The following is a 24,991-nucleotide window of genomic DNA, read 5'->3' as shown; positions in this document are numbered from 1 at the left end:
TAAATGAAGAACTAGAAGACTCGATAGCTGGGATGGAGATGGAAAGATCCTCATACTTTTTAAGATTTCAAAATATAATGGAAGATAAGGAAGAGGATCTCCTAGACTCAGTGCTTTTTTTGTAAAAGAAAAAGGTGCCGGAACTCACACATTTCATACAATCCGCCTTGCCTATCCTACAAGGTTCCATCCAAAAAAGGTGCCAGAACTCCGTTCTGAGCGTTCTATGAGAAAAAAAGCCCTGCCTAGACTTGATAACGGAATTATTGGCAGATGCATTAGGAACTGGGAAACAGCAAATGGAAGGAGAATTAGACCAGATCTATCGAGTCAATTCAAAGTATGCTAGAAGAAATAAAGTCCCCAGGGAAGTACATGTTAGATTTCTCAAAAGATCTACAAGAGTCGAGATTCTGAGAAGAGTGAATTTCAGATGGCTGATTCCAGAAGGGATTTTAATCTACTGGGATACGAAAAGATATAGACTGGTTATGCCACTTAAAGCAACGGAATTCTTCGACAACCATAGAGCATTTTTGGAAGGAGGTGACTCTGAACCCGGTATAAAGAGAGAAGCAAAGAAACAGAAAGAAATGGCAGTAGAAGGAGCAGTCAAACCAAGAGAGGAGGAAGAAATTAAAAAGACATACATACATACATACATACATACATACATACATACATATGTATGTATATGAAGGAGCAAGACCAAGAGATCAGAGACAGATAAGATCGACCTAGATATAATTGAAAGTGATGGAGGAGAGTGGGATTTTGTCAATGAATATAAATGGACTAAATTCTCCTTCAAAAAGGAAAAAAATCTTGACACAATTACAAAAATTAAAAATGGATATAATTTGTCTTCAAGAAACACACATTAAGAGACACAACATTATAAGTTATTAGAACAACAGAAAATTGGTAAACTTCACTTTGCTTTAGCATTTCAACATTAAAGAAACGATGAACCCTAAACAAATTTATGCGGTTGAAGAGGGGAGAATATTAATGGTGGAAATAATGATGGATCAAAAATATATATATGCACCAAATGATAAACAAGAACAATTTTACCAAAAATTACATTAAAAAATATTAGATTTAAACTATCAAAATCTTTGTATAATGGGAAACTTTGGGACTATAAAAGCGCCAAACAAGGGAGAAAAGGAGGAAATATATTACCTAAAGCATTTTTAAAATGACAGAAGAACTTTGTATCCAAGATATATGGAGAGAAAAAACTCCAAAGAAATTACAATATAAATTTTACTCAGACATAAACCATCGTCTAGAATTGATATGATATGGACATCTTTGGAACCTAATACAATGATACAAGAAATTGAGATAGAAACTAATGTTTGGGCAGATCATAACCCAATAAAGATGACTTGGAGAGGAATTAAGACAAAAATTAAGATGGTCTTTGAATAAATCTATACTGTAAGAAAAAGAATTTCTACAACTAGTGACAAAGGAAATGGATTTCTTCTTCAAAATAAACAAGAAAGAAGAAACATCACTTCAAAATGAGTGGGACACAGCTAAAGCATATTTCAGAGGGTTGGCTATAGCTTATATTGCTAAAATGAATAAAGAGAAAAAAAACAAAAAGTTGAAGGAAGAATTCAGAAAGTTAGAATCAGAATTACAAATAGATCCACAAAAGAAAATACTTAAGAAATAAATGGAGATAATAAAACATAAATTAAATCTAGCCAAGATGGAAATAATGGCTCAACAGATTAAAAGGGCTAAACAGAACTTTTTTTGAAAATCCCAAGAAGCCAGGCTGAAAAAAAGAAAAAGAAAAAATTGATAAACAAGCTACAAGATCCAAAAAGCTGAATTACAGTTTCAAAATGATACACTTAACAAAATTATTAGATTATGAGATACTTTACAAGGCAGAGGAAAGAAAAAATACAGCAGTATTTTAAAAAAGCAGACTCACCAAAAATTTCAGAGAGCATTTGAAATATATTAAATGGAAAAATATCAATGATGGAGATTAGAGAGACTACCGTATTTTCTGGCGTATAAGACGACTGGGCGTATAAGACAACCCCCTACATTTCCTGTTAAATTATAGGGTTTGGGCTTTACTCGCCATATAAGACTACCCCTCTTCCAATGCACACCAAATAAAAATTAAAAAACATCAGATTTGATTTTAATATGGTAATTTTAATTCAAATGCTTATGACATGCAGGTACTTAGTAGGAAAACTGTCACTTATAAACATAAGGCTGTTTGTCATCAAACATGTAAACATAAAACAGTGCAAGTGGATTAAACTTTTCCTAATTCACTCTAAAGCTTTCCCTGCTAAGACCAAATGGGAGATCCGCTCCAGGTTTTCCAGCCAGCCCGCCCAGTCCCTGAGTCAAATGTGTCCTTAGAGCTAAGCAGCTGCTCTGGCTGCTGCATTTCCCACCTGCCTTTCAAGTTGGGATAGACTGCAGCTGCTCTTCAACTTTAGAAGGAAAGACGCCCAGACCCCAGCCTGTAAAAAATTACAGACTGCAGCTTCTTCTCCAATTGGTCCCACTTTCCCTGCGCAGACCAAATGGGAGATCCACTCCAGGTTTTCCAGCCAGCCCTGTCCCTAAAGTTTCAGCACCCGGCGTATAAGACGACCCCTGACTTTTGAGAAGATTTTCATAGGTTAAAAAGTCGTCTTATACACCAGAAAATATGGTATAAAAAGGCAACAAAATTGATAAGACTCCTGGTCCAGATGGATTACCTGCAGTTTTATAAATCATTATAAGATGTATTAAGTCCAATCTCGAAAGAACTGTGAAATGAAATACTTCTGGAGGCTAAAATACCAAATACATGGACTGAAGCCAATATTACTTAAATACCGAAAGAAGACTCCGATTTAATGCAAATAAAAAAACTATAGACTAATATCACTATTAAATGTAGACTATAAAATTTTCACCTCAATAGCAGAAAGACTAAAGAAATTTTTGATCTAATTTATACATTCAGACCAAAATGGTTTTCTACCTAAAAGATAAAAATAATTTAAGAATGATTCTTGATGTGTTAGAGCAGACATGTCAAACTCGCGACGTCACGTGATGTCATGTGACACCATTGGCGGCAATGGGGTGGACGCGGTTTCTTCATGACATGTCCAGCCCGTGGGCCGGCAGTTTGACACCCCTCTGTTAGAGTACTATGAAATTCATTCAGGGAAAGAGACGGTTTTAATATTCCTTGATGCACAGAAAGCGTTTGACAACGTAAACTGGCAATTTATGTTCCAGCAACTTGCAGAAATGCACTTTGGGGGAAAAATTATAAATGTAATTAAAACAATTTATTGTAAACAAACAGCCAAAATAATGGTAAATGGGGACCTTACAGAAAACTCCAATATTTAAAAAGGCACAAGACAGGGATGCCCACTATCTCTATTCCTATTTATACTAACACTGGAAGTATTGAATAGAAATATTAGACAAGATATAGAAACTAAAGGACTGGAGATAAAAGATGAAAAATATAAACTACAAGCATTTGCAAATGATTTGGTTTGCGTATTGGAAGGTACATTCGAAACAAGCACTAAACTTCTGGAGAAAATAGAAAAATTTGGAGAAGTGGCAGGGTTGACAATAAACAGAGAAAAGACTAAAGTGCTAACAAAGAACCTAACAGAAAAACAAAAAAAGCAACTAACAAAAAAAGCAAATCTTCAAATAGTTAAAAAAGTTAAATATTTGGGAATTGATCTAACAACAAGATGTGTAACAATAAAAGAAGATAACTATGTAAGACTGCTAAAAAAATAACTTCCAACTTTCAATGTTGGGGAGAATAGCAACAGTGAAAATGAGTATTTTAGCAAAAATACTCTTTTTATTTCAAATGATTCCTGTAAGGCTGGGAAAAACCTTTTTTGACGAACTGAATACAACAATATTGAAATTTATCTGGCAAGGAAACAGAGATAGAATTAGATTGAAAATGCTACACGAAGCGAAAGAAAATGGAGGATTTGGACTGCCGGACTGGAGGTTATACTACCAAGCAACTATTTTAACATGGCTTAAAGAATGGATAATGCTTAGAGACAAAAGACTATTGTACCTAGAGGGGCATGGCCTACAAATTGGTTGGCATGCCTTTCTATGGTATGGGAAGAATAAAATACATAAGATACTTTCAAAACCATTTTATAAGAAATGCACTTCTTTTAGAATGGGAAAAAATAAAAGAAAAAAATTTATATTAAGATACCTGGATGGCTTTTAACAATGGAAGCTTTTGCTTACCCAAATTTAATTAACTACGATAAAGTTATGACCGATAAAGATATTTTGGACAATGAAGAAAAATTGAAAGACAGACAAGATTTACAAGAAAAAGGTATTGATCTAGCATGGTGACCATATCTGCAAATTCAAATGAGATATGAAAAAGATACTAAAACAATGGGATTCTATAAAGAACAGAAATTAATCAGATACTGTTAAAAACAGATGAAAAGTTGATTAAGAAACTCTAAAAATTTCTGTTAAACTTAAAGAAGAAGAACAAGTAAAAGAAACAATGATAATATGAGCAAAGAACTTTGGATATTATACAGTTGCAAGAAAAAGTATGTGAACCCTTTGGGATTACGTGGAGTTTTGCATGAATTGGCCATAAAATGCGCTCTAAACGTCATGTAAGTCACAACAATAGAAAAGCACAGTCTGCTTAAAATAATACTACACAAACATTAGCTGTTGTCATGTTTTAATTGAACATAAGATGGAAACATTCACAGTGCAGGGTGGAAAAAGTATGTGAACCTTTGGACTTAATAACTGGTTGACCCTCCTTTGGCAGCAATAACCTCAACCAAATGTTTCCTGTAGTTGCAGATCAGAGACCACTCCTCTTCACAAAACTTTCAGTGTAGCAATATTCTTGGGATGTCTGGTGTGAATCGCTCTCTTAAGGTCATGCCACAGCATTTCAATCGGGTTGAGGGCAGGACTCTGACTGGGGCACTCCAGAGGGCGTATTCTGTTCTGTTGAAGCCATTGTTTTGTTGAATTACTTGTATGCTTTGGGTCATTGTCCTGTTGCATCACCCATCCTCTGCGGAGCTTCAGTTGGCAGACAGATGGTCGTATGTTTTCCTGCAAAATGTCCTGATAAACTCTGGAATTCATTTTCCCATCAATGACAACAATCCGTCCAGGCCCTGAGGCAGCAAAGCAGCCCCAAACCATGATGCTCCCTCCGCCATGTTTTACAGTGGGGATGAGGTTTTGATGTTGGTGTGCTGTGCCTTTTTTTCTCCACACAGTGTTTTTATTTTTATTTTATTTTAATCCCATTTATATCCCGCCCTTCTCCGAAGACTCAGGGTGGCTTACACTCTAAGCACAAATCAATGTGCTTAGCAATGGCCTTCATTCTATGTATATGCCTGCTTATTAGGGCTTTCGCCCCCCCCCCCAGCGGCATTATTACAAAGTCAGATTATTGCCCCCAACAATCTGGGTCCTCATTTTACCTACCTCAGAAGGATGGAAGGCTGAGTCAAGTGTTGTGTGTTTTTCCCAAACAACTCAATTTTGGTTTCATCTGTCCACAGTATATTTTGCCAGTAGTGCTATGGAACATCCAGGTGCTCTTTTGCAAACTTCAAATGTGCTGCAATATTTTTTTGGACAGCAATGGCTTCCTCCGTGGTGTCCTCCTATGTACTCCATTCTTGTTTAATGTTTTCCTTATTGTAGATGTGTCAACAAAAATGTTAGCATGTGCCAAAGATTTCTGTAGGTCTTTAGTTGACACTCTAGGATTCTTCTTTACCTCATTAAGCATTATGCGCTGTGCTCTTGCAGTCATTTCTACAGGACGACCACGCCTAGGGAGAGTAGCAACAGTGCTAAACTTTCTCCATTTGTAGACAGTCTGTCTTACCGTGGACACATGAACATCAAGGCTTTTGGAGATACTTTTGTAACCCTTTCCAGCTTCATGCAAGTCAACAATTCTTGATCGTAGGTCTTCTGAGACCTCTTTTCTGTGAGGCATGGTTCACATCAGACAGTGCTTCTTGAGACCAGTAAACCCAAAACAGGTGTGTGTTTTTAAAGGGCAGGACAGCTGTCAGCAACACATCCAATAGCATCACACTGATTGGAGTCAAGGTTGGCTCACTCCTGGCTCCAATTAGCTCTTGGAGAAGTCATTAGGCTAGGGGTTCACATATTTTTTCCACCCTGCACTGTGAATTTTACATGTTATGTTCAATTAAAATATGACAACAGCTAATGTTTGTGTAGTATTATTTTAAGCAGACTGTGTTTTTCTATTGTTGTGACTTACATGACGTTTAGAGTGCATTTTATGGCCAATTCATGCAAAACTCCACGTAATCCCAAAGGGTTCACATACTTTTTCTTGCAACTGTATAGAATTAGAAGACTGGCAAAAGTTATGGGAAAGAAATGTTAAATTAACTAAAGCAGTGGCATATAAAGAAATCTTATATAAAATGTTTTACAGATGGCATATAACACCAGTGAGATTAGCAAAAATGTTTAAAAATACTTCAAACAACTGTTGGAAATGCAAACAAAGACCAGGTACTTATTATCATATCTGGTGGACATGCCCTAAAGCGAAAAGATTGGGGGTTAAAATACAATTATGGTTGGAGAAAATGACTAAAAAACAAATAGACCTTAAGCCAAAATTATTTTTCTTAGGAATAATAGCAAATTATAAGATTGCAGATATTTAATGCTACATGTACTAACTGCAGCAAGAATTGTATTTGCCCAATATTGAAAAAATGAAAATTTACCAGCTGAAAAAGTACTAATTAAGAAAATTTTAGACTATGCAGAAATGGATAGATTGACTTTAAAGATAAAAGAGAAAGAAGTGTATTTTAGAACATGTATAATTTCTATCAATGGCTAGAAAAACGAGTTAGAAAGGAATGTGATTTGTAACTTTGAATATATATTAGCAAAAAGACTATCAAGCAATTAACATATTGTTTATGATAGCTAATCTCAATGTACACATGTTGTACTGTGACAATAAAGTTTTATTATTATAATTATCTATTATCTATTATTGTTTGTTTAAACACATGAACCCAGACATTTTGCTGCTTGCTAAATATTGACATGTTATTTAGAAAAACCCCAACCCCAACCCAAATCCCAACCCCACCTTACTCCTATCCCTATAAAAACTAATAAAACCTATTTAAAAAAGATATCATTTTCTGAGGTTCGTCCATCAGACACAAGCGGCTTCTGCGTGGTTCTCAAGCTGTGGTACAGTCCTTCTGATCTCTCTGTTTCATAAGGAGTGAAGAGCTCCCTCTCTGGTAAGACCTTTGCATTCTGAATTACAGGTAGGTCTCAATCTACAACCTGTAATGGAGCCTGCCCATTACAGTTGTTACTCCCTGAGATGCCCATGGGATCATCTTGCTCAGCAACTGCCATCTCTGTCCTCGCAGGCTTGATAAACTGAGGGAAATTGCTGCCTACCAAAAGAGGACAGGCAGCCCCTATTTCTGAGCAGAACGTCTATGGAGATTCCCGGTCACCCAGGTCACGGGTGTCCCAAAGGTGCTGTTCTAAAGGCAACTGGACTTTCTTGGTTTTTTCCTTGAAAATGTTTCACTTCTCATCCAAGAAGAAGTATGAACCGAAGAAGTTTCTTGGATGAGAAGCGAAACATTTTCAAGGAAAAAAACAAAATAGTCTAATTGCCTTTTGAACAGCACCTTTGGGACTTTGTGAGCAGAAGGAATTCCTGCACTGGGCCAGGGAAACATTTCTCTGCAGCCTTCCCCTTCGCATGAGAGAGGGAACCAGTGTGAGTGGGAACCGGCACACTGCCAGAGAAAGGAAGCTCGGATCCCAAGAAAGATCGCAAATGGCAATCACATGACGGCAGAGTACTTGGCAACCTGTCCTAAGTGCAAACATGTGGCCAAGAGGCCAGATCCAATCACATGATGTGTGTGTGCTGCAATGGCCATAACTCTGAACATCAGTCCTAAGTCCCTTTGTTTAGGAATAGCGCAATTTTTAACTGTCACTGAACAAATGAAGACTACCAGAGGTAAAAATGACTGTAAATGTGTTACGTTTAATTCCCAAACAGAATTTGCACTGGAAATGTAGAGGAAATGCAAATCAATGGAATATTCCAGCTCTAACAACTGCTGAAGACTCTGATTATAAGTATTATACTCAGGAAACCAACTTGAAAACCCCTTGTCTCAAAGTTACTTCTATAATCCCAAAGCAATGACTGTATTAACAAGTAAGATCATATAATTTATCCCTGTTAAAGGAAACTTACCATTGGGTCATAGTAGCGTGTTGTGTATGTTAAATCGATGATCAAACCAAGTTCCTCTTTTTGCTCTTTCACTTCAGTGAGAAGGTCTGAGGGGGAGAAGCGCTTGTCTGGTGCAAGCCTCCATTCAAAACTCTGAAAAAAGATTATTCAGTCTTGCTGCTAAACTGTCAAGATACTCTGATACATATCAGAAGCCAAGCACAGCTGTATTTGCATAACCTTGTGTAACTTGAGTACAGTCCTCAACTAGTTAACAACTATAATTTGGAAGGGACCGCCACCATTAAGTGATAATTTTCATAAAGTGAAAAATCATGTGACTGCGCTGACCTATCATGCAGTTATGAAGCTAATTACAATCATTAAGTGCAATATCGTATAACTGCAACTTATGATTTTCTTTGTGGGAAGCTGGCAGGGAAGATCACAAATAGCAATCACATGACTGTGGGAAGATGCAACCATTAAAATTGTGTGTCAATTGCCTGAATCACAATTGCATAATTGCAGGGGTGTTGCAATGGCCACAACTTTAAGGACCAGTCTTAACTCTCCTTGCTTAGTGTCATCATAACTTTGAACAGTCGCTGAATGAGTGGTCAATAAGGAAGAAATACTTGTATATGATACAACTAATGTAGCCCTCGCAAGTAATTTAGCCCTACTACATATAGCCCTCACTTAATGAATGTTCAGCAAATGTTCAAAGTAATGGTGCTAATTGTAATTACAGTCATTCCAGTGCCCCTGCAATCATGTGATCAAACTTTGGGCACTTGGCAGCCTGCCCACACTTACAACCACAAGATGCACTTCAACTTCCCCTCACCCATTTCCCCCCCATCACTGCTCAATACTGCTCCCAGCTGACCTTGCCATCTTCTTCCTGCCTTTGACAAGGTATGCCCAGCCTAGCAAGGCCTTTGACTCCCTCCCATCTCTGCCCTGTAGCCCTGGAGTGCAGGATGGCCAAGATGGCAGAGAAGTGTTATTCCCAGGCCTCCAATTCTGAGGAAGCTACTCCAGCTGAACCTATGTAATGTCAGATTCAGAAGACACCAAGCCAAGAATCACATGATGATGATCAAAAACAGGCATTACCTAGAATAGGGGTGTCAAACTGCTGGCCCACAGGCCAGATGCGTTATCCGGAAGCCACACCCACCCCACTGCCAGCAATGGCAAAACCATCCCGATACATTGCACGATGTCACATGACATCACGAGTTTGACATGTCTGACCTAGAGCAATCAGATGAGTTAGGCCCCCTCCCCCCAAGTAGAACAAACAGCAAGCAGAAATGTTCTATGAAGCTTCTCACCAAGCAACCACTTGGCTGATGACAGCTGGTTGCAGTCTGATTTAAGAGGCAGCTCTGGCCCACCATGTTCCTTCACTGGAAACAACTATTTATTATTTGACTCTCGTATGCCCGTCCTGTGGATTCCGCCCATCAAATTGCTAAGCACATTGATTTGTGCTTGTAAGCCGCCCTGAGATAGATAGATAGATAGATAGATAGATAGATAGATAGATAGATAGATAGAAAGATAGATAGATAGTGTGTGGAATCCAAAATACCTGGAGAAGGGCAGGATATAAATGTGAATATATATATATATATATATATATATATATATATATATATATATATATATATATATATATATATATATATATATATATATATATATATATATATATATATATATATCCAAAATACCTGTAGCATCCATCAATGTCTGGATAAATTTATTTAGACTACTTTTATGACACTTTGTTCTACTTGACTCTGAAGCTAACAAATTCACTAATTTAAAATTGCTTTCAAAATATTTCCTTCCCTTGGGAAAAAAATCTTAAAAACGTACACTTTGTTAAAGCTACATGAAATCTACAAATTGCTGACACAGTACCAGCAAATCACTTGCCCCAAAGTGACATTTTATGTTTAAAAGGCACTGAAATTAAAGCAATTGAGTGACTACATTCTTCACCTTACTTACCTTCCTAAGAGGAACTTTAAAGGCAATGAAGCGCGTCCCGGGCATTCTTTTTCCAAGAGGCAGATAATCAGTCCATCTAGAAAGGAAACTTCACAATGTATTGCTTTTGCTTCAATGTGATTAGGATAGAGTTGCAGTGAGGAAGGATAACATAGAAGCTGAGAACCCTTGAGGCAGTGAATACATTTCAAATGTAGGCACTTTTAGAAAACAGCTATCAAACTCTCATTTCAAACTAGAAATCAAACTATTGATGAAATTATCTCTATTATCCCAAACTATTTTTGTCTTTTTTTCTGAGCAGGTAGACATATTTCCAAAGGAAATACTCTGCTGCACCTGATTCATGAAAACCACTTCCAGCTGATGGATCTGTCTTGCCAAATCAGCCCATCCAGGTCAGGGGGGCTTTGGGCTCCCCACCACTGAACGCTTCAGTGCACTTCAGCTGCAGCCTTGCCCTTTCCCCTGAAGGAAAGAAGTAGCTAATTAATCCTGCGGAACATTAATGGGATTGGCAGTGCCAAAGAATTGTTGTGGACCATCCACACCATGCCAGTGAAAGAACTGTGAAGGGTCTCCTGCCATCTAACGTCTTCTGGACTAGAAGACCTCCGAGGTTCTGCTCTTTTCTCTTCTCTACTCTATTCTATTCTCACATACAGAAAGATGACTCGGCAGAATAACCCTTGGCAGCAAACAAGAGACCAGAAATAGTCCTTATTTAGCAACCACCATTGGGACCAGCAGCATTATTGCTAAGTGGGAAATCCATTCTCCGACCTTTTAGAACACTCAGGACAATGCAGGGATAGCCAGGTTGGCAGCTCCTGCCTGCAATTGACAAAAGATTAATCAGTTTTACCCCTCCTGCTTTTATTTGTCTCTTAATCATTTTAGATCACCTTCCCCTTTTTCCACTGCCCCACGCTTTGGAATACACTGAAATAGTTAGCAAGAAAGGAATTGTTTGTCTTTACATTCACTGAAGAGGAAGAGATTACAAACAAGGAAGCACATAACGGGGAATGTACTGGGCTGTTTAGGCAGTACACTCAGGGCTGCTGGCACCAGCACTGTCAGAACCCCTATTTATCTCTCTTTCCCCTTGTTTTTGGGTTCTGCCATTCTAGTGTGTGGGGGGGAACTGATGGGTTTTCTGCAGTGCATTCCTTTGCTTTGTTCCTTTTTGTTTGAAGCATCTTGCTTGGGGCAAGAATGGAATGTGCCTCCGGACATCTGCCTTATCTCCAGGTTGAGGGAAGAGGCCGCGGAGAAACCTGACAGCCTTGAGACCTGCGCCTTAATCGGTTCTTTCCCACAATTTGACACCCATGGATTGGTTGTGTGAAACAGCCAGATGGACAGAGGGGGTGGGGTTTGACTGGGTTCTTTTAATCTACTGTTTCACACAGGAAATTCTCAGATCCTGCCTTACTTTCCTGCTGTCATACCTTCCAATAAAAGTTCCTGTTGAAACAAGAGTTCTGCTTTCTTGGGAGGTTTAACTGAGGCAGGTCCTTACAAGCACATTGCTTTCAATTTGTATTCCCCACTTGGTGTCTACTTACTCTCTTCTAATCCCTTCCTCTGCAATCTCTCCACTCTGCAAGGGGAGGGAGGGTGGAAGCAACAGATCATGTGCAGGAAAATGACTACTGGCTATAATGGCAATCACATGACTGTAGGACACTGAAGGTTTGTAAATACAGGCAGCGGTCATATTTTTCAGCATTGTTGTAAAAGGGCTACAGTGGTTCATGTGGGTAGGATGCTGAGTCAGAAGACCACGGAGAGTGGACGGCTCAGCAGAGCACAAGCCACATTATGGACCGAGCTGCCATCAATCTGCCCAGTTCCTGCCCATCTCACTGTTAGAAAGCATGCAAATGCAAGTAAATATACCACTTCAGTGAGAAAATAACAGGGACATGAAAATGAGCCCTCTTAGGCATCCCCTGGGCAATGGTGATGTCATCAGCTAATCCTTTCAACCGGGTGTCAGAATCCATTTATATCCCATTCCTAAATCCCTATCTGTATACCCCCGAATCTCACACCCCTCACTGGATTCTGCCATTCCCAAGGAGGAGAAGAGAGGATGTTAATTGGCCATCCCTATCCATTAGATGCAAGGTTGTTTATTCAGCCTGCCTGGAGGCCGTCATCAAAGATCAGGGAAAGAACCTTTGAACTGAGAAGAACAAAGAAAGGGGGGGGGAGAGATTCTGGTTTGTATCTCCAATTGGAATCTGAAGGGGAGGAAGGAAATGTCGTAAAGGCATGGAAGATCCCTCTTCCCATGGAAGGTTTTGACACCTGAACCTTAATTGATCCGGGACTAACCAAATGGACTGAAGGGAGAGGGCTTTACTCGGGAACACTTTAAAAGTATCAATCTGCAACAGTTTCCATATCCTGTCTAGATTTTCCACTGACAATCATGTTTTAGTAAAAGATCCTGCTTGGACAATCCTGTCTCCAAGAGTTCTTCTTTCCTAAGACGTGGATTGGGGTGGGTTCTGACACCGGGAGTGCCTTGGTAGGAGCTTCTGAAATGAATGTAGTAGTAGTAGTAGGATAGTAAGTTTGAACAGCTGCTGTACATGGCGGTCAGTAAGCAAGGTCTTCCTACAGTTCCTAGTTCAAGATGAGCTGGTTCATCTGGGCCGGGACCTCCTAATATGCTACTTCCACTCCTGATACACCTGTGAGGGAGGGCCGCAGCTCCCGGAAGGCCACTCCTCTGGCCAGCAGTGTGTGAGTTTCCCGTTCATTTTACTTGCATTACAACAAAACTACAGATGAAACTCGAAAAATTAGAATATCGTGCAAAAGTTCATTTATTTCAGTAATGCAACTTAAAAGCGGAAACTAATATATGAGATAGACTCATTACATGCAAAGCAAGATAGTTCAAGCCGTGATTTGTCATAATTGTGATGATTATGGCTTACAGCTCATGAAAATCCCAAATCCACAATCTCAGAAAATTAGAATATTGTGAAAAGGTGCAATATTGTAGGCCACGCATGTCAAACTCGCGACGTCACGTGACATCACGCGACGTATCGTAACTTTTTCCCATTGCCAAAAATGGGATGGGCACTGTTTCTCCGTGACGCTCCGGCCCACGGGCCGGCAGTTTGACACCCCTGTTCTAGGCTCAAAGTGTCCCACTCTAATCAGCTAATTAAGCCATAACACCTGCAAAGGGTTCCTGAGCCTTTAAATGGTCTCTCAGTCTGGTTCAGTAGGAATCACAATCATGGGGAAGACTGCTGACCTGACAGTTGTGCAGAAAACCATCATTGACACCCTCCATAAGGAGGGAAAGCCTCAAAAGGTAATTGCAAAAGAAGCTGGATGTTCCCAAAGTGCTGTATCAAAGCACATTAATAGAAAGTTATGTGGAAGGGAAAAGTGGAAGAAAAAGGTGCACAAGCAGCAGGGATGAGCGCAGCCTGGAGAGGATTGTTAAGGAAAAGGTCATTCAAAAGTGTTGGGGACTTTCACAAGGAGTGGACTGAGGCTGGAGTCAGTGCATCAAGAGCCACCACACACAGACGGATCCTGGACATGGGCTTCAAATGTCGTATTCCTCTTGTCAAGCTGCTCCTGAACAACAAACGTCAGAAGTGTCTTACCTGGGCTAAAGAAAAACAGACCTGGTCTGTTGCTCAGTGGTCCAAAGTCCTCTTTTCTGATGAGAGCAACTTTTGCATCTCATTTGGAAATCAACCAGAGTCTGGAGGAAGAATGGAGAGGCACACGCTGCAAGATGCTTGAAGTCCAGTGTGAAGTTTCCACAGTCTGTGTTGATTTGGGGAGCCGTGTCATCTACTGGTGTTGGTCCACTGTGCTTCATTAAGTCCAGGGTCAACACAGCCGTCTACCAGGAGATTTTGGAGCACTTCATGCTTCCTTCTGCAGACGAGCTTTATGGGGATGCTGACTTCATTTTCCAGCAGGACTTGGCACCTGCCCACACTGCCAAAAGCACCAAAACCTGGTTCAATGACCGTGGGATTACTGAGCTTGATTGGCCAGAAAACTCGCCTGACCTGAACCCCATAGAGAATCTATGGGGTATTGCCAAGAGAAAGATGAGAGACATGGGACCGAACAATGCAGAAGAGCTGAAGGCCGCTATTGAAGCATCCTGGTCTTCCATAACACCTCAGCAGTGCCACAGGCTGATAGCTTCCATGCCACAACACACTGAGACAGTAATTGCTGCAAAAGGGGCCCAAACCAAGTACTGAGTACATATGCATGCTTATACTTTTCAGAGATCCGATATCGTTCTATGTACACTCCTTCTTTTATTGATTGCATGTAATATTCTAATTTTCTGAGATTGTGGATTTGGGGTTGTACACCACAATCATCACAATTATGACAAATCACGGCTTGAACTATCTTGCTTTGCATGTAATGAGTCTATTTATTTTTTATTTATTTTAATTCTATTTATATCCCGCCCTTCTCCGGAGACTCAGGGCGGCTTACAAGCTCAGCAGTAGCTAGGTTTCCCCTTTTAAGTTGCATATCTGAAATAAATGAACTTTTGCATGATATTCTAATTTTTCGAGTTTCACCTGTATATCTGAAAAATCAAATCACATCAAGCAATCTCCTCTTGGGAAAACTATGGGAAGAGGTTAAATAGCACCCACACCAAATGATTTTTATTTTCTATTGCAAGGGAGCAATAAAAAATAAATGAATCCAAGGGATTTACAGAAACGCCGTAAGAGTTTAATATGGATTGGATGCCTTCAGCAAATTTTTTTTGCCCGGCCCTGAAATTAAGCAGGAGGGTGTCTGAAGTTGGGTAGCTTTGACGCCAATACACTGAACGGCTAACTGGACGCCACCCTGGAGGGGTCAGTACAGGATCAAGCGCGGACCAGGCCGTTCCGACTCGAAGCCTCCGCCTCGCCTGCCCAATCACGGAGACCGAGGGAGGAGAGGCGCCGGCGCTGCCCGATAAAGCGGCCGCGGTCGGGAAATCGCCGCTGCACGGCACCGCCTCGCTCAGCGGCAGAGAGCAGGGCTGGAGGACGGGCAGCAGAGCCGATTCCCGGGGAAGCGCTTCTCCCGCCCGACACCCCCGGGCCAGAGCGGCCTCACCCCGCTCACCTGTCCGGCAAGCCGGTCCTCCGCTTCCCCATGGCTCCCCCCGGCACGAAGCCGCCGTCGCGCCAGCCGCCGCCCTGGGGCGCTGGGCCGGGAGAGTCGGCCTCCGCCGCTTCCGGCTTCCGGCCCTGGGCAGACCCAGAGCTTCCGCTGCGGCCCTGCCAACCGCCGGGACGTAGGAGTGGCACCCGAGGGACTGCGCCGCTCCCGCCGCGCGGAGCGCCGCCTGCAGGCCGGACGGGGTAGCGCGCATGCGCCCATCCGCCGTCGGCCTGCTCCTCTGGCCTGAAAAGCGGTTCTGCAGCCTGAAAGGGGAGGCCCAGCCTGCCGGCCCGCGCGCCCGACCTGCCGCCGATCCCGAACGCCATCGCCGCCGCCGCCGGCGCCTCACGCGTGCGCAAAAGCGCGAGGCCTGGCCGGGCCTGTCCCGCCCTGGTGGCGTCACAGCCCTGCTCGGCTGGGAAGCAGGTGAGAGGCGCTTCCGCTGCGGAGGGGACGGCGTAGTACTTGACGGGAACTGTAGTCCGGGAGGGGCCTGCAGTTTGCACATGCTCAGGCGCGCCGGGGAAGGAGCGGAGCTGCTGCGGGCGCCCGGCCTGGCTTTCCAGGCTCCAACTTGGGCGCCCGCCGCCTTGCGGTCCTCCTGGCGCCCGGAGGACGGCGCTCCCGGATCTTTTTGCGGACCGGCCGGGGGGTTGGGGCGCCGTCCCTTCGCTCGGGAGCGTCCTGCCAGCCCTGGAGGCGCCGCGGCCCCGGCCTGGCCCTCTGCTTGACCGGCTGCCTCCTGGATCTGGAGCCGCAGAGCCGGACCCCACCCCCGGCTGCTGTGGGCGGCGTGAGGTGTCCTTCGCTGAGCGCTGCAAGGGTCGGTCTTCCCCCCCCACGAAGCCTGAATGGGAAAGGGGGTCCAATAATGGGGGAGGGGTTGCTGCCATCGAGACCCGGTTTTCGATTGTTACTCTAGGCCACTCTGGGGCCCTTGAGGTCCTGTTTTGGCCTCTGGAGGCTGCGAGGGTCTGGAGGAGAGATCCCTAAGCAAAGCCGGACACTGTTTGGCCATCGAAGCCGTGCCTGCTCCAGAGTTAGGGTTAGGGTTAGGGTTAGGGTTGGACTTGGAGGTCCTTTTGGACTGACCCTGCAAGCATAGCGGGCACTAGAGGCTGTGGCCAAACAGGCCTTGTCCAGCTTTGCCTGGTGGGCTGGTTGAGGCTGCTGGAGCAGCAGGACCTTGTCTTCACTTGCAGCCGTGCCTTTGAAGACCACACAAAGGCTACAGTTGATTGCCGAGTGCAGAGACCCTGGGCTAACTGCTATTTGCCAGCAGAAACTCTACACCAGTGCTGCAAACTCTACCTTGGTTGCCTAGTTGCTCCTAGGTACAATTTAAAGGGCTGGTGTTAATCTATAAAGCCCTGGTGGTAGTGATGATGATGATGATGATGTTGGAAGGGACCTTGGAGATCATCTAGTCCAACCCCCTGCTCAGGCAGGAAACCCTACCATTTCGGACAAATGGCTGTCCAGTCTCTTCTTAAAAACTTCCAGTGTTGGAGCATTCACAACTTCTAGAGGCAGGTTGTTCCACTGCCTCCTTAAGTAAAACCAGCTGCCTGCAATTAGTGCAGGTTCGCATCCCACCAGGCTCAAGGTTGACTCAGCCTTCCATCCTTCCGAGGTAGGTAAAATGAGGACCCAGATTGTTGGGGGCAATTAAGCTGACTTTACTTTGTAATAATGCCGCTTGGGGTGTGTGTGAAAGCCCTAATAAGCAGGCATATACATAGAATGAAGGCTACTGCTAAGCTTGTAAGCCGCCCTGAGTCTTCGGAGAAGGGCAGGATATAAATGGAATTTAAAAAAATTGTTCTGTCAGGAAGTTTCTCCTTAGTTCTAGGTTGCTTCTCCCTGATTAGTTTCCATCCATTGCTTCTTGTTCTGCCTTCAGGTGCTTTGGAGAATAGCTTGACTCCCTCTTTGGGGCAGCCCCTGAGATATTGGAACACTGCTATCATGTCCCCCCTCGTCCTTCTCTTCATTATACTAGACATACCCAATTCCAGCAGCCGTTCCTTGTATGTTTTAGCCTCCAGTCCCCTAATCATCTTTGTTGCTCTTCTCTGTACTCTTTCTAGAGTCTCAACAGCATTTTTACATCGTAGTGACCTAAACTGGATGCAGTATTCCAAGTGTGGCCTTACCAAGGCATTGTAAAGTGTATTAATACTTCATGTGATCTTGATTCTATCCCTCTTTTAATGCAGCCTAGCACTGTGCTGGCTTTTTTGGAAGTTGCAGCACACTGCTGGCTCATATTTAAGTGATTGTCCACTAGGACTCTCACAGTTGCTACTATTGAGCAAGGTACCCCCTATATTATACCTATACACTTGGTTTTTCTTGCCTAAATGTAAAACCTTATTTTTTCACCATTGAATCTCCTTTTGTTAGATAGCGCCCAGTGTTCAAGTCTGTCCATTTGGGTTGTGGTTCCCTCTGGTTGGATTATAGTTTGTTACTAATTGTATTCTATTTTTAAAAAATATTTTACAATGTATTTCATTGCATTTTATCTTGAAATTAGATAGAGTACTTCAGAATCATAGTGGTCAGTGATTAATAAATAAATGAATCTGGGTTCTGGGAACACAGCCCTGGCTTGTGTTTTTTCAGGCTACTCGCTCATTCGTTCTCCTTCCCTTCCAGACAGAATGATGTGCATCTTCGAGAGCAGGTTGTGCCATTGTTAAACACAAAGAGTGAAACATGTCTTATCGAGGGAATGAGCGTGATTTTCAAACCTCAGCACGGAGGATGGGGACCTCTTTGCTTTTTCAGCTGTCAGTCCATGAGAGGGAACTAGACTTGGTCTTCCTGGACCACAGCTATGCCAAGCCATGGAGTGCCCACCCTGATGCCAGTAATGCTCGTCCCACACGCCTGCTGTTTGTCACTCCCAGACGGCATCAGGATAACAGCACTGCGTAAGTTCTTTCTTTCTTTCTTTCTTTCTTTCTTTCTTTCTTTCTTTCTTTCTTTCTTTCTCTTTCTTTCTTTCTTTCTTTCTTTCTTTCTTTCTTTCTTTCTTTCTTTCTTTCTTTCTTTCTTTCTTTCTTTCTTTCCCTCCCTTCCATGTTGACTTGAATATTTATGGAACCAACACTTGATACTTATTGGGCCCATGTTATTTTGAGTATTGCATGTATTGCTTGTGTGATGATTTCCTTCAAGCTCATAAGCCCTTAAAGAGGAGCAGATGGTTACAAAATGCTCTTTGTCTTAAAACTGCAATATCTCTTTTCAGAGAGGCAGATGTTCCTATTGACATAGAAACAGTGACACCAACACCCGTGCCCCTCTATGACAACCAGAAAGCCCGAACTGTGATGAATGAGTGTGAACGGCATGTGATTTTTGCCCGTACAGATACTGATACACCTCCTCCACCTGATGACTGGGAGGAACATATGAACAGGTATAAAAATGAGTGGCAGGAATCAGAGAAGAAAATCATTATAACTGCTGATGTTATCTCTACCTTGATGCTCTTGTTTCTGATCCTGAGTGTAATTTGGGGATATATAGTATTAAAGTTCATAAATCTATTTTAAATTTTGAAAGATTCTTCTTGTCATCTCAGATTATACTGTGAACTATGCTGGTGATTTGTGTTTTATTATAATGACTGTGTATGATAAGTATAACTCCACTCATCATATAAAATCATACTAAACTGATAAGGTGTAGTTTTGTTCCATATATTTATGTGAATGAACATATATAAATGATGGAAGATTGAGACTCACTCAGCATAGGCCAAAGAGGAAGGAAGGTTTGATCAGAACACTTTTATCCTAGGCAGCAAATGAAAAACTTAGCAGTAGGAAGAGTCTGACACTATCAAAAAAACATGGCAGAAAAGGCCCTTCTGCAACCCCTCCCAGCTGGAATTCCTTGTCCACAGCATGCCTCTTCTGCCAGCGCCTTTCCTCTTGCAGTGATGTGTTTGTCACACTGCTCTAGCAATTTGACCTTTAAAGCAGTCAGTGCCTTAGGATCAGATTTGAGTTTGTGAAACTTCATACCAGCCGTGACAGTGTATCCCCAGACTGGGAATACACATATTCAGGAATGGGGTTATAGCAGAAGCCTCACAACCATGATATGGCTAGGCAATTTCATTAGAGCAGGGTTCCCAACCCCCAGTCCGTGGACCGGTACCGGGCCGCAGCATGCCAGCAATCAGTCTGCAAAAACAAGCAAAGCCCCATCCGTAAGATTCAGGCAGCACACAAAACCACACACCCTCCAGCGCACGGAAATACCTCTCTCCACATAACCGATCCCTGGTGCCTAAAAGGTTAGGGACCTGTCAGAACCCACTTCAATCCACCTCTTAAGAAAGTCTCTTGGAGACAAGATTATCCAAGCAGGAACTTTTACTAAAATATAGATGATAGAGGGTATAATAGACAGGATATGAAAAATCCCCTCACAGATCGATATTTTTAAAGTGTCCCCAAGCAAACTCCACCCCTCAGTTCATTCGGTCAGTTCCGGATCAGCCAAGCTCCAGGTGGCAAGCCGCTCATGGGACAAACAGGATCATTCCCACCCCCTCACATTTCATCCAGAGAAACAATCCAGATTCCGGATGCATTCCTTCCTCACTTACCACCCCATTTGTCCGCAAGATAAAAGGGGAATGCCTGGTAATTGGCTATATTGTGACGGATAGCAGGCAGGCTACATTTAAGGAAGGAAGTGAAAGTAATAAAATCACATGCTTGTTCCCTCTTCTCCTTGGGAATGGCAGAATCCAGGGAAGGGTGAGATTTGGGTTTTGCACAGTTAGAAATGAAATATAAATGGATTCTGACATCCTGCCCTCCTTTAAAAATAGGAGACATCCACCTGTAGAGGAAACAAAAATATAGATGTTAGCCCGGTTTGCTGGGATATTCTGTATGAAACCTCTTTAGCAACTTGGGTGCTCTAATGTGACGTTTATTCACCCACTCATTTTCTGAGGAGGGGAGGTGTTTCCAAGCTACTAAGTATTGAGTTGCTCCGTGGTGCTTTCTAGAATCTAGGATTTCTTTTACGTCAAAGTGTTGTTCTCCAACCATGATTGGAGGTGGTGGTGGTGGGGTTTTTGGTCGTAAGGGTGACTGTTATTCGCTTTTTAGTAAACTGCAGTGAAAAATTTGGTGTAGTTCTAATAGGGTAGTTCTAATTCTAGTTCTAATTCTACTGTTACTGGGTTTATGATTCTTTTAATTGGAAAAGGTGCTGGTACTTACCTTTAAAGCCCTACATGGCTTAGGCCCGGGATATTTGCAGGACCGTCTGCTGCTAGGAACAACTTCCCATCGCCCAGTGCGCTCACACAGAGAGGGCCTCTTCAGGGTGCCGTCGGCCAGACAATGTCGGCTGGCGACCCCCAGGGGGAGGGCCTTCTCTGTGGGAGCACCAGCCCTTTGGAACCAACTCCCCCTTGAGCTTCGGATGGCCCCGGACCTCCGGTCCTTTCGCCGCAACCTCAAAACTTTCTTCTTCCATCAGGCTGACCTGGATTGATGATGGATTTTTAAATATGTTTTAATTTTTAACTGTGTAGTTAATTTATTTTGGGGCAGTTATTTAATTCTTTTTTAATTTTTGTATTGTTGTTTTTTATTGTTGTTAGCCGCCCTGAGTCCTTCGGGAGATAGGGCAGCATATAAGTCCCCCCAAAAAATAAATAAATAAAAGGTCCAATATATTTTGCTCTGAGTTTTTTATTTATTTATTGATTGATTGATTGATTGATTGATTGATGGGATTTATATCCCACCCTATCTCCCGAAGGACTCAGGGCGGCTAACAACAAAACATATAATAAGTACAGAAATCAAGATAAAAATAAAATTGAAATCATCTGTGCAATAAATTAAAATTAAAAATTAAAAAATAAATTAAAAATTCTAAATATAATTAATTAAAATGCCTGTCAGTCCAGGTCAGCCTGGTGGAACAGGAGTGTTTTGAGGCCGCGGCGAAAGGATTGGAGATTTTGGGCCATCCAAAGCTCAGGGGGGAGCTGATTCCATAGGGCTGGTGCTCCCACAGAGAAGGCCCTCCCCCTGGGGGTCGCCAGCCGACATTGCCTAGCTGACGGTACCCTGAGGAGGCCCTCTCTGTGTGAGCGTACTGGACGATGGGAATTTGTTCCCGGCAGCAGATGGTCCTGCAAGTATCCCGGGCCTAAGCCATGTAGGGCTTTAAAGGTAAGTACCAGCACCTTAAATCTCACCCGGAGGGCAACTGGTAGCCAATGCAGCTCACGCAGGAGGGGTGTAATATGGGAGTATCGGGGTGCTCCCATCACAACCCGTGCAGCTGCATTCTGCACCAGCTGAAGCCTCCGGGTGGTCTTCAAGGGCAGCCCCATGTAGAGAGCATTACAGTAATCTATATGGGAGGTAACGAGTGCGTGGGTGACTGTACGTAGGGCATCTCGGTCCAAAAAGGGGTGCAATTGGTATATAAGGCGAATCTGTGCAAGTGCCCCCCTAGCCACGACTCCAATATGATCTTCAAAACTGAGTCGTGGATCTAGGAGGACTCCCAGATTGCGTGCTCTATCAATGGGAGGTAACATCTCTCCTCCTATAGTCAAAGATGGAACCTCTTGGACTAAACGAGATGACGGTATGTACAGCCACTCAGTCTTGGCCGGGTTGAGTCGAAGCCTGTTTTCTCCCATCCAAATCTGTACCGCTTCCAGGCAACGGGACATCACATCGAGGGCATCACTGGGTCGGTTCGGGGTGGAGATGAATAGCTGGGTATCATCAGCATATTGATGATATTTCACCCCGAAGCCACGGCTGTAGGAATTTTAGGTATTTTGTGGATAAATATATCATCTCTCCTACCCTGAATGGTGTGGGATCGACACTCTTTTTGTCTGCCTGTGTTTTGTATGCTTGTCTAGCTTCGTCTAAAGCTTTCCTAATGATTGGCTGGGTGTTTTGCTATTGTGCCATCCATTCTTTCAGCGATGGGATTTCCAGTTCGTTTGGGATTAGTTCTGGCATGGGGTTGAAACTTTGACTGGTGGCTATTTGAAAAGGAGTGTAACCTGTGCTGGAGTTGACTGCGTTATTGTAAGCAACTTCTGCAAAAGGGAGTAGGTCTGTCCAATTTGTTTGCTGGAAATTAATAAAGCATCTTAAATATGGCTCAAGTACAGAGTTCCCCCATCCTGATTGACCGTTCCCTTGAGGGTGGTGACTAGACATCAGTCCCTGAGTAGTTCCTAAGAGGGATAAAAATTCCTTCCAAAACTTTGACATAAATTGTACTCCCCTGTCAGATATGATGCATTGGGGTACACCATGCAGTCTGTAAATGTGCTGCACGAATAGTTTCCAATGGGAATCTTTTGGCACGGGATAAAGTGCACCTGTTTGGAAAACAAATCTGTGACCACCCAGTTGACAGTGTTCCCATTGCTTTCTGGTAATTCCACTATAAAATCCATAGCTATCTCTTTCCAGGGGGCTGAGGGGTTTGCCACTGGTTGTAACAGTCCAGGCGACTTCCCTTGCAGCCTCTTAGCCATCGTGCACGTTTGACACCTGGCCACGTAGCTTTCTATGTCCTTTTTCATGGATGGTCACCAAAATTGCCTTTTAGTTAAGTGTAAGGTTTTTACAAACCCAAAATGCCCTGCTGATTTTGTATCATGGCACAACTGCATGAAATTGATCCTCTGGGTGGCTGGTATGTATAACTTCTCACCCACCCAGGGTAGTCCATCTTTGATTGTGCATACATGTCTATTTTTCTGGAACCATTCATCAGTTTCCAAAGACTTGGAATTTGATTCCAGTTTGGCTATCCACCTGCAGCTTTATTTTAGCTTGGGCCCTGGTGGTGACCGGTGCTGCCAGTTGTTGTTCGGGCATAAGTGGTTTAGAGTCAGTGGCTCGTGTACTGTTATAAAGAGCCTTGGTGGAGCAGTGGGCTAATGCCTCCTTAAGTAACACCAGCTGCCTGCAATTAGTGCAGGTTCGCATCCCACCAGGCTCAAGGTTGACTCAGCCTTCCATCCTTCCGAGGTAGGTAAAATGAGGACCCAGATTGTTGGGGGCAATTAAGCTGACTTTGTAATAATGCCGCTTGGGGGGGGGTGTATGAAAGCCCTAATAAGCAGGCATATACATAGAATGAAGGCTACTGCTAAGCTTGTAAGCCGCCCTGAGTCTTCGGAGAAGGGCGGGATATAAATGGAATTAAAATAAATAAATAAAAATAAAATAAATATTGGGGCATGCGAGATAATGCATCTGCCAGGAAATTCTTTCCCCCTGGTAAGTGTTTGAGTGTGAAGCGGAATCAGTGAAAATGTTGAGACAAGCGGGCTTGCTTAGCAGTGAATTTCCTGGGTGTTTTTAGCACTTCCAAATTTTTGTGGTCTATCCAGACCTGGAAGGGGATTTTATTTCCTTCAAGGAAAAGATGCCATATAAGTAATGACCACCTCACAGCATACGCCTCCTTTCCCCACACAGCCCAACGTTGTTCTATCTCAGTGAGTTCCCTGGACGTATATGCACACGGTTGCAATGCCCACTCGTCATTTTCCTGTAATAATACAGCTCACACCAACACATCGCTCACGTCTGCCTGTATTATAAAACCTTTCTAGGTGTCTCAGTACGGGTTCGGCAGAAAAAAGTCTCTTTAACCCCTCAAATTCCGCTTGACATTCCATTGTCCACTTCAGGGGCTGGCTAGGTTTCACTGGGGACCCCCCCCCCTTCGTTTTCAACGTTTGTGCTTGCCAGAATCCCCAGGATCTGTGGCGACATGCTAATTGGAACTTCCGGTGCACCCGGAAGAGAAAAGGAGGAGGGCGGAGACAAGAAAAGGGATAAAACGGGCAGTCAGGCCTGTTTTCAGAGGAACAGTGAGTGGAGCGGCGAGCGAGGAAGGGTGAGTGAGCAAGTGGTGTGTTTGGGGGGAAAGGGCTAGCAAGTGAACGGCTCCTGCCCAGCTCACTTGCGGAAAACATACGGCTTGCTAAGTGATGCCCCAGGATCAGCGCCGGGTAGCCTGCTGATCCTGGGGCTTCACTTAGCAAGCAGCCTATTTTCTGCAGGCAAGTGAGCCGGGTAGGAGCCCACAATTGGCTGAGTCGCACTCAGAAGTTGCGCTCAGAAATGCTGATCCCGGGCTCCTTCCCAGCTCGCTTGCGGAAAAGAGGCTGCTTGCTAAGTGGCAAAAGAGGGAGAGAAGGAAAGAGGAAGGAAGGGACAATGGGAGAGAGGGAAGGCACCCATCCCAGTCCCACTCCCCTCCACCAGAGATCCACGGATGCCCCCCCACAGGCACCCTGCAACCTGAGTGATGAGCTGGCCACGCCCACCCCGGCCATTGATCACATGACCCTGGGACAATGTTATAAGTATGAATCAACTGCCAAGCATCCTA

At 43.3% G+C, this 24,991-nt stretch overlaps 2 protein-coding genes across 4 annotated transcripts in view; one reads left to right on the top strand and one right to left on the bottom strand.

Moving 5' to 3' along the window:
- Nucleotides 1–15,973, bottom strand: part of LOC308671673 (RNA/RNP complex-1-interacting phosphatase-like) — a 29,552-nt gene extending 13,579 nt beyond the window's left edge. Inside the window, exons 1-3 of the mRNA XM_081334065.1 lie at nucleotides 15,515–15,973; nucleotides 10,370–10,445; nucleotides 8,363–8,494 (exon numbers count right to left, since the gene is read on the bottom strand). Coding sequence (XP_081190191.1) covers nucleotides 8,363–8,494; nucleotides 10,370–10,445; nucleotides 15,515–15,879 — 573 coding nt within the window. The 5' untranslated portion in view covers nucleotides 15,880–15,973. The remainder of the gene's footprint in view (nucleotides 1–8,362; nucleotides 8,495–10,369; nucleotides 10,446–15,514) is intronic.
- Nucleotides 15,856–24,991, top strand: part of KANSL3 (KAT8 regulatory NSL complex subunit 3) — a 31,429-nt gene continuing 22,293 nt past the window's right edge. Inside the window, exons 1-4 of one of the 3 annotated variants that reach the window (XM_081334056.1) lie at nucleotides 16,044–16,376; nucleotides 17,644–17,713; nucleotides 18,215–18,492; nucleotides 18,813–18,983. In XM_081334056.1, the coding sequence (XP_081190182.1) occupies nucleotides 18,275–18,492; nucleotides 18,813–18,983 (389 nt within the window). In that variant the 5' untranslated portion in view covers nucleotides 16,044–16,376; nucleotides 17,644–17,713; nucleotides 18,215–18,274. Of the gene's footprint in view, nucleotides 15,980–16,043; nucleotides 16,377–17,643; nucleotides 17,714–18,214; nucleotides 18,493–18,812; nucleotides 18,984–24,991 lie in introns of those variants that run through there. The other 2 variants (XM_081334057.1, XM_081334058.1) reach the window with 2 other exon arrangements.

The sequence above is a fragment of the Vipera berus genome (genome assembly GCF_964194415.1).
Source record: "Vipera berus genome assembly, chromosome: 8".
Lineage (NCBI taxonomy): Eukaryota > Metazoa > Chordata > Lepidosauria > Squamata > Viperidae > Vipera > Vipera berus.
The sequence above is the reverse complement of the archived record's forward strand: the minus strand, read 5'-3'. Positions and strand labels throughout refer to the sequence as shown.